At 39.1% G+C, this 9,545-nt stretch overlaps 1 protein-coding gene, 1 non-coding gene and 1 pseudogene across 2 annotated transcripts; 1 reads left to right on the forward strand and 2 right to left on the reverse strand.

Moving 5' to 3' along the window:
* Positions 1 to 543: 543 nt before the first annotated feature.
* LOC137740746 (uncharacterized) lies at positions 544 to 2,577 on the forward strand (annotated as a pseudogene).
* Positions 2,578 to 6,535: 3,958 nt separating this feature from the next.
* Positions 6,536 to 6,634, reverse strand: LOC137741231 (small nucleolar RNA Z266). The gene has a single exon (XR_011069259.1). It is a non-coding gene; the product is annotated as a small nucleolar RNA Z266 (small nucleolar RNA).
* A 617-nt stretch (positions 6,635 to 7,251) lies between these two features.
* On the reverse strand, positions 7,252 to 9,142 carry LOC137740866 (probable transcription factor At5g28040). The gene is made up of 2 exons (XM_068480670.1): positions 8,100 to 9,142; positions 7,252 to 7,872 (listed from the first exon to the last, which is right to left on the reverse strand). The coding sequence occupies exon 1, from the start codon at positions 9,084 to 9,086 to the stop codon at positions 8,106 to 8,108; it is 981 nt and encodes a 326-aa protein (XP_068336771.1). The 5' UTR covers positions 9,087 to 9,142; the 3' UTR covers positions 7,252 to 7,872; positions 8,100 to 8,105.
* Positions 9,143 to 9,545: the final 403 nt, after the last annotated feature.

Consider the following 9,545-nt stretch of genomic DNA (forward strand, 5'->3'; position numbering starts at 1 on the left):
CCCGAACCGTTTCCACCTTCCAAAAATCCGTTGATTTAATCTGATGCGTTGATTTAATCTGATCACTCTGTCTCTGCCTGCCAGACTCCCACACCCACAGTCGACTGACTCAACTTGACACCCCACTCCCCAAATCTCGTCTCCTCTCTCGTCTCAGACCTCGCTCAATCGTCTCAGAGTCAGACCTCACTCCCCAAATCTCCTCTCCTCTCTCGTCTCAGACCCCTACTGAGTACTGACTCGACTCCCTGAGACTCATAGTGAGTCAGTGACTGTCGACATCACCATCGCAGGATCGTCTCCTGAGTCCTGACTCTCCTTCAATCCTCCCAATCGCGAGTTCCGACCACCACGACACGGTCCACACCAACCTCGCCGTCGAGAACACTACCATCATCTTGCAAATTCCTAGGTAATTTATGAATTAGGGTTTCTGATTTAGGAATTTAGGATTTTTGCATAAGCTTTTCAATTGATTTAGGAATTACGTGGGTTTTTTATTTGGGAATTTAGGGTTTTTGGGGCTAAGCAGCTCAAGGAGCGCTTACTTATCCTTTTTTGAATCACCACCACCACCACCGGTACGTTCCCCTTCCTCTCTCCGTCCAGATCCAACCCTCCGTTTCCTTCTCTCCCTTCTCGATTCTGCATGTTCCGCCTCCTTAGCTTCTGTTTGGTTTCCGAGAATCTGTTTTCCCGAGAAATTTTTTGATTTTGTTGTTTGTGTTGAGTTGTGCGTTTGGGACCTGGTTTTGTTTTGTTTGTCCTGGAATTTGTATAGCGTGATTGTTTAATTTAAATTTTCTTTTGGTTTTTTTGGAGATGATTAATTCTGTGCTTTTAAAAAATTGTAGGGCGGAAGAGATGGATCGTTACCAGAGAGTGGAGAAGCCGAGAGTGGAGACGCCTATCGATGAGAACGAGATTAGGATTACCAGTCAGGGCAGGATGCGCAACTACATCACCTACGCCATGACCCTGCTTCAGGTCTCTCTCTCCCTCTCCTCTATTTTTTTTTTCTTCCATTTTTTGTGTTTAATTTCTGCTTTCGGATGCATAGAATTGAAAAAAAAAAATTGAAAATAATGAAATTTTGTTGTGTATTATGATGAAACAAATTCAAACCATGATGTTAATCTTGTGTGTTTACCTGCTGCTGTTGATTTTCTGCTCGTATGCGATTATATGGTAGTATATAATGCGTATGGAAGTTTGAGAATGCGTAGGGATGAATGAATAAAGATTGAATAGAGATTTCGGATTTATGTTAGGTTTTGATAAACCTATATTACTTGATACAGCACCTTAGATTTTGCTTATCCAAGAGACTTCGGATGTAATTTAGGTTATTTTAGACCTATATTAGTTATTACAATACCTTAGGTTTTCTTTATCTGCTTGTGCTGCATCCTTGCAGGAAAAAGGATCGGATGAAGTTGTGTTCAAGGCCATAGGAAGAGCCATCAACAAGACTAACGATTGTGGAGTTAATCAAGGTTATGTGTCTTGTTCTGAATCGTTATATATTGTTTGTGAGATGTTTGTTTCCGTTCTTGGATTAGGCTGACAAGATATTCTTATTACTGTTGTTTCAGAGAAGAATTGTTGGTCTTCATCAGAACACTACAATTGGTTCCACAGACATAACTGATATCTATGAACCTCTTGAGGAAGGCCTTGATACGTAAGCCTAGTTTAAACTTTAAACCGTATTTTGAACACCTCTGATTTGTTGCAGTACCTCATGAGGGGTACTATTATTTTGGCCTTGTTGGTGACTTTATACCTCGTGTTGTCTTGTTTTTGTCACAGTCTGGAGACAACAAGGCATGTGTCAATGATTGTGATAACTCTCTCAAAGAAGGACATAAATCAATCCTCCATCGGGTGAGTTTCTACTAGTTACCTTTTTCTTGTTTGAAATATAACCCGAGGGTGTAGTCAAGTTGTCTTAGCGAAAAATTAGATCAGGAGTTGACAGCTTCTCGTAAACATGTTTCAATGTGGAACCAATGTCTTATTTTCAAAGTGAAAATTTTCTGTTACAGCTTATCATGAACCATCTTCAGCAAATAAAGGTATATTTTGCAGACAATGAAAAAACATATTGCTGGTGTTTAGCAGTCAAAGAATACGTATAATTTTACTTGTAAACTGCAGTTGTTCAAGTTTAATAAGGTCTATGGTTCAGATGCAACTCAATGCAAAATACTTAGTTCTTGATTTAGTTGAAGTTTAGCCAGTGCTCCCGGGGAATATATTTATTTGTTGGTAACTAATCAGTTTAATTTCGTTCCAGGAAGTATTGGCTGCTTCAAGAAGTGTTGGTAACTAATAAATTGACTTCAGAACATACATGTAAACAAATGTTAAAACCGATTATGACTCTCATAACTGATTTCAAACCTAGTTTCTAGTATTGTTGCCTGCCATTCGAGGCTGAAATGTGGCATGAAAAGAACCTACTTATTTAATAGATTCTTTACTTCATAACACGATTATGTATATCAGTGTAGGAAGTTGTTAATGGCTCTAATTGATTATATGATTATGGACTACTGCGATATAATTGCATAAGCTTTTTGATTGATTATTTGTACAATCTGTGAATCTGTACAATTTTTTTTTTCTTTCAAACAACCAAAAAAAAAAAAAAAAGGACCCGTGGACCCGGCCCGAACCGGCCCGTTTCAATCGGGCCGGGTAATGTCCGGTTCTTATATTAAAAAATGTAATCCCCGGCCCGGCCCGCCCCGTTCCCTTTGAACCTAGGTCCGGTCCGGTCCCTTCAAAATTGGGCCCGGCCCGGCCCGTGCCCAGCCCTAGTGTTTACCAAACTTCTTTTTGAGCTCAATTTTTTTTATATCTACTTTTTATAAAACCACCTTAGTACCAAACCAGTACTAAGACCTAGTTTGGTATTGAGGTGATTCTGAAAAAAGCTGCTATAAAAAAAAGCTGGGAGCTGTTTTTGTGTTTGGTAAACACTCAGCTTCAGTTTTTTTTCACAGTTTTGGGTGAAAAAAAGCTAAAAACAAGAAGATACAAAACCCAGCTTTGAAAAATCGGTTTTTTTCACATCTGTTTTACATAAAAGTTTACCAAACACTCTAATACTGCTTTTTTTTCTTTTCAAAAGTACTTTTACAAAAAAGTTTACCAAACACTTTGCTGCTTTATTTCACAGCTGCTTATTCTCACAGCACAGCAGAAACAACTTTTTTTCAAAGCACAGTAATACCAAACCAGCCAAGAAAGATAAAACAAAACCTTGAATCTGGTAACACAAAAAAAAATGTCCACATTTTATCAACATTAAATTTAGTTAAAACTAAGAATTATCTGTGTGAACGCTTGTATTATTTAAAGAAAATAATTGCAACGGATTTTAAGATCTTTTTCCCTTATATTTTATGTGTAGACATTATCGTTTTACTAGTGTTATCCATATACTAATAATTTGGTACAACAATAAACTCCTCACTTAATAATAACTTAATACAATAAACTCAGCATTTTTTTTTGTACGATTTTCGTATAATTCATATAGTAATAACTTAGAGTAAACTTGTTAAATATCTCGTCACAATACAAAGTGTGAACTGTATTGTAATAATTGAGTACAATAGAATGGACCAAATCCTCTAAGGGTCTGTTTGGTGGGTTAGATGAGATTGGACTTTAGGGATAGAATTGGATTGGTATGGACTTTTAAGACATGATTTGTAACTCATGTGTAATGATAGAATTAGATAACTCGATCTATTGTGGATTCGTAAACCATAATGCTCAGTTATGTCTATCTCATATTTTGACATAACAAACAACATACTAAACTCAAATCTATTTTAATTGATCACAATCTATCTCATCCAACCCGCTAAACGGGGCCTAAAGACGTTAAGCACAATGCATAATTTGAATGATGGTCATTGTTTGACTTTACTAGGCACTAGCCATAATGTGTAATTAGAAGGTTGGGCACTCATAAATAAACTCAACCAATACCTAGTACCTGCTGCAATGAATGCGATAATATGTGATGCATTTTTCAAACCAGCAAGTGGAAAAACAATGTGCAATTTTCAAAAGAGCAATAAACTAACTTGAAATTGCCACCCACCCACGAAGCAATAAGTGCCAAATTATGAATGGAACTACAATGCTAGTGATCTACCAACTTCACCCATTCGATCCATGGCAACTTCGTAATTAAGTCAATCATTGGGGTCAGAGCAAGATCCCGTGTGAAAATAACGAGGATATCGTTTTCTAATGTGGGATTGTGGGACCCACGCCCCAAAGCCAGGAAGAAGCAACTTTTTTTGACATTTGCAGTTACGCTAATCCCCAATCGCTCTCCCAAATCCCCAACAGCATCCGCCGTTATCTTTTCCCCCTCACTGAAAAAATGACACACATTTCATCGTTACATTGATATTGCATGTTAGTAACATAATGATGTATGTGAATTTTTGCCTAAGCACCTTGTTATTGACAGTGTTTGAAATTTATTTGATACAATTAATATTTTTGTGGAAAATATCGAAAAATTAGAAAAAGATATGGAAAGGGATCCATATCAGGAAAATTATTAAATTTTGACTAAAATCAATAAATTTCGTTGATATTTCAAACATATTGGTTAACCATTAACAAACTGCCATATGATATTCCTTAAAGCTTCATTTTACACTTATATGTTTTTGAACAAATTTCTACCATTTGCATCAAAGACAACTGATATCGATAACAATATATCTATCAATATTTTTATGAATTTGCATATCGATATTTCCATCAATAACAATACTTTAGAGTTTAAACATTGGGTATCGATGATCCTAAATTAAACGGCTGAGAAGTGGTGGGTTCAAAACGTCAAAATCTCAACTTGATGCATGTTATGCTAAAGAAAGCAAAGGTGTGGGTGCCTCGGGGTAGGAGTGGGAAAAGCAAATGCTATGAAAAGTTTGTCTTGTGGTTTGGCGGTTACAACTATTACAAAGTTTGGCTTGGATTGGATTCCTTTTTCCAATCCGGTATTCGTCGGGCTGCGTCTGCGAGGAGAAGAGAGTATTGTCGGGACACTTGTTCAATATGCAGTTTGAGGGTTTGTGCATGCCAATCAAGTAGCACCACTAAAGCACCATGGACCATTTTCATTTTACAAGTGGGAGGAAGACTCTTATTATAGCTAGACCTATATGCAAATCTAAACTGTAGCGGTATCCTAAGCTAAATGAATGAAAGTTAAAACACGTGACAGTGTATGGTTGATTTGAAATATCGTAACAATATCATTTTTCATGTTTGATATGTTTACATCTAAGTGGAGATCGAAAAAGTTAAATTCATGACAATGCATAATTACTTAAAAGACTGTCACGGCATTTCCAATGTTAGGTAAGTTTATATCCAAGTGGAGACCAAACAAAATAAAAATAAAAAAAATATAAAAAAAAAAGAGTACCAAACCCGGGCCCAGACAATTTTGAAAGGTTGCTGATTTTTATCTAAGATGTGAGCTTTCTTTTTTTGACATTTTTTTTTTTAATTACAAAAGTCAACCAAGTAGAAAGAATAGAAATTCTCCCCGGCACATTTTTCTTCAAGAGCGACTTCACAAGTGAAAAACAAAAGTGCGGGTGAGCACGGCTCGTAGGAAGAAGTCAAAACACCACTTCTGCATGCTCCAATGCACTGTGATGCTCTTTATTGACCTAAAGTAATTTGACAGATAAATAAAGAGATCTTCCATATCGATGGTCTCGTTACATTCACGGTGAAAAAACTGAAACACTAACATGCATGTAGCTCGATTTGAGTGAACCACGTTAAATTGCAATGTCCGGTTTTTAACCTTGCACTGTTTGCAATGTCTGGTTTTCTCATCCAAACACAATGTTAGGGTTTTGAACGCAAATACAATACACCGTTTGTTTTTGTTTCATTCAAATTAGTGCATGTAGTTTATTGTCAAGGGTTGCTTGCTTGTAGTAGCAAAATGTGAATTCAAGACTTGCACCCACCTGGTGCTGAAGCAATGCATTGTATTATTTGGTGCATTTGGGGGATTTCCATTTTTAACATTATGGAAGATGGGATGTAATTCTAATCTGTCAATGCTCCATAACACATATTTTGAAACTACGACGTGATAAAATCACAAACAGAATTCAATCACAGAACACCGGAATCTCGAGTAATTTTATTTTTATTTTTTTAAACAGACAATATTATCTACATCAAGGGGAGGGGGGGGGGGAGGGGGGATGTGCTTAGCCTCATAATGGGCTAGCAATAATGTGATTCAAACTCACATTTGACAATAATCAAATTTGAAACCTCTCAGTTACAAGTGAAAAGGAATACAACTAAACCGTAATACTAAGTGACAAATCGAGAAGCTACTTAGAAACAATACACGTACACATACGGAGATGGGAATCATAGGACGGAAGAAAGTAGCCATGCCTCATAATGTGACTCCACACCTATGTTACTGTGGTGTGCCAGCAATCAAAATAATGATGGGAGATAAGTCAGACAAATCCAAATGCCTCAAAAAACTGAGTTCATAAAAAAATGGATCTCTTTCACGCATCTAATTCAATCACGACTCTTGCCAAAAACCCCATTTCCAACCTGAAGGGGATTAAAATGTTACCCACCCAAGAGTGAGAGATTTACAAGGACACAGTTTACCAGTAGGACAGAAGCTCCCCATTGACTCAAACAACCAGAATCAAATAACATGAAAGCTATTTGCCAAAGGGTTTCAAGAAAAACAAGCTCCGAGACCCAGCGCAAAACAGAGCAATGCCTCACGAAGAAAACCCAGGTGGGGGAAGAGGAGGGTTCGGAAGGAAAACCCTAAAGAGACCTTTTTTGCTGTTGTGCAGCTATGACTCAAAACGCTTCCATGGGTATAAAGGGAAGACGCTTCCATGGGTATAAAGGGAAGGCAACCTTAAGGGCCGCCCTTAAGAACAAACAAAAAAAAATGCACAATGTAAAAGTTTTCAGAACTTGAATGCAAGTAAAACCTAAGGCTATGTTTGGGTGAGGGATTAGTAAGTCCCAAGCAATTGAGTAGACTACAAAATGTTAGACGAAGGGGATTAGAAAACCCCTCCATGAGCATTGCAAAGGCATGTAGGAGGGATTTGCAAATCACTACTTGGAAGGTGTCATTCGCAAATCCCCCTCACTTGCCTTTGTAATGGTCACGGAAGGCATTCCGAATAACCTCACCTTGTGGTTGCACGATTTACATACTGAGAAGGATAAGTTTACTTGTTAAACGGCATAAATCTAACCTTTTAGCCTATCTGATGGGTGTTCTACTGGTTAACCACCTACTAGAATCCTGCTCCATAGATGGAGAGTGTGTGGGTTCAATTGTACTTGTGTCTAAGGTACATCATGTAAGTTCCCAACTACTTAATTCAATATATCAGAAGATTGAATGCGAACAAATAATTCTGGCCGAAGTTCCACCGTTGAGAATTTGGGATAATGCAAATATCAAATCCTATCGATGTGGAGAACTCTCAGTGTAGGACATACCATTGACAAGTACTCTAATATAAAACATTGGCATCACATACACAAAGACCACCTATTCTAATTAAGGCCGAATTCTATGTCTAACATGTACGGAACCTTGACTACGGATTTAAGGACCATGCATCAGGTAGCAAATGAAGATATCTGAAGTAATCACCTCCTGTTTATCAAATGTGGTAAAGGGGCGACCCCAGGTCAACAAGGCTCCCCGCTTTGTGAGGGTCGGGGGTTTTGAGCCCGTGACCTTTCGGTCAGAAAAGAGCAACCTTTCCGTTGCGCCAAGGCTTGCCCTCGTGATATCTAATGTAATCACGTAAACAAATCAATTAGATGCAATTAACAAAACGAGTAAAAACAGATGAATTAAATGTGCTTATTCAAACCTAAACCTTCTGTTCTCTATGATGATAAGAACGAAATTTACAAACAGTTGAAAGAATAAAGAGAACAATCTATAGCAATTCCACTACCATATGTCAGTTCCCTATACAAAATACATATGTAATTGTAGAAAAACTCATACTCACATATACTCATTGCCACCGATTCGAGTCTTCGAGAACCAACCTCAATCTCTGAGCCAACACATCCAATTCAGCAAGCCGTTGGAGCTGCCACTGCCTCTCGAAGTCCATTGCAGTCTTCCCCTCATTCGAAGAACCCGAACCCGAACCCGAAGCCAAACGAACCGGGTCAGAACAGAGCACACCCTGTTGAACAAGAAGCATCCGAACCTCATTGAGAGACTGATCAAACACGTCCAGAACACTCTTCGCCGCCAGCGCAGCAATGGGCCGTGCCAACTCGTTTGTCGTCTTCACCTCATCGCCGCAATCATTTTCGACATCGAGATCATCCGAAACGCTCTGGTTCTTATTCTGATTCTGATTCTCATCCGCCGCCGCCAAATTATCAGACTCTCCGGCGTCGCTCTTTTCTCTGTTACCGAACGGGGAAGTGGACCAGCACTCGGGGCTCCAGAGCTTCCCGGAGAGGTCGTACAGGGCGCGATCGTGAGGAGAGAGCTGGGACTCGCAGAGGCCGCGAGCGAGGCGGGACGAGACGACTCGGAACTTTTTCCGGAGGCGGCGTAGCTTCTCGGAGAGCTGGGATTTGGTGTAGAAGTGAGAGACGGTGGCGGAGAAGCGGGCGTAGAAGAGGGGGAGGTCTTTGGGGAAGGAGAAGCCGCCATGGGAGGCGCAGTCGAGGAGGCCTTGGAGGAAGAGAAGCTCGTCGGGCTCGGTCCAGACTCGGTGGTACTTAAACGGCGGAGTTCTGGCGGTGCTGAGGGTTTGGGCATATGAATCTGGTGGGATTGGGACGAGGACGACGTCGTTGAAGTCACTGAGGAGTTGGGGAGAGAAGAGGTTAGTGTTAGGGTTAATGGGGTCGGGGTTTTTGCGTTTGATGGGGAGCTTGGTAGCGGAGGAGGGTGGAGGGTAGAGGAGTGGGCTGCTGCATTGGGATTGGGAATGGGGAAGAAGGGTAGGGGTAGGGGTAGTGGTGGAGTCCATGGCTAACCTTGGCTCAGGGAATATTTGGGTTTTGGGTGGAAGGTTCAGTCAGTGGCTGACTTGTGGCTTGCTTTTTGTTTGGTTAAATGTTTTAGGATTAAATCTTATAAATATTGGGCTTGATAATATATATAATTTTTTTTTTCGAGTAAATCTATCATTCCAATTAATAATGTTCATTGTTCCTTAATAAATAAGTAACCATTTTTTTTCTTTTAAATAAAATTAATAAACCTTACGAAACACATATTAGATGAATGTACAAGAGAAATGATAACCAGACATTTTTTTAATTTTATTACACATTTCTCTTTATTTCTTACAATTAGATTTGAATCAAACGGAATCAATGAAAAAATTTAGGGTTTAAAGTTTCTCCAAAATCTAATGCAAAACAACACTATGGGACACATGATGATTAATTGAGAATTGGGTACTGATTTCAACACAATCTTTTAA

Source organism: Pyrus communis, chromosome 7, assembly GCF_963583255.1.
Source record: "Pyrus communis chromosome 7, drPyrComm1.1, whole genome shotgun sequence".
Taxonomy (NCBI): Eukaryota; Viridiplantae; Streptophyta; class Magnoliopsida; order Rosales; family Rosaceae; genus Pyrus; species Pyrus communis.

Bases quoted from the DNA above. Each gene is read 5' to 3' on its own strand.
- LOC137740866 (XM_068480670.1), bottom strand. From the start codon at position 9,086: ATGGACTCCACCACTACCCCTACCCCTACCCTTCTTCCCCATTCCCAA.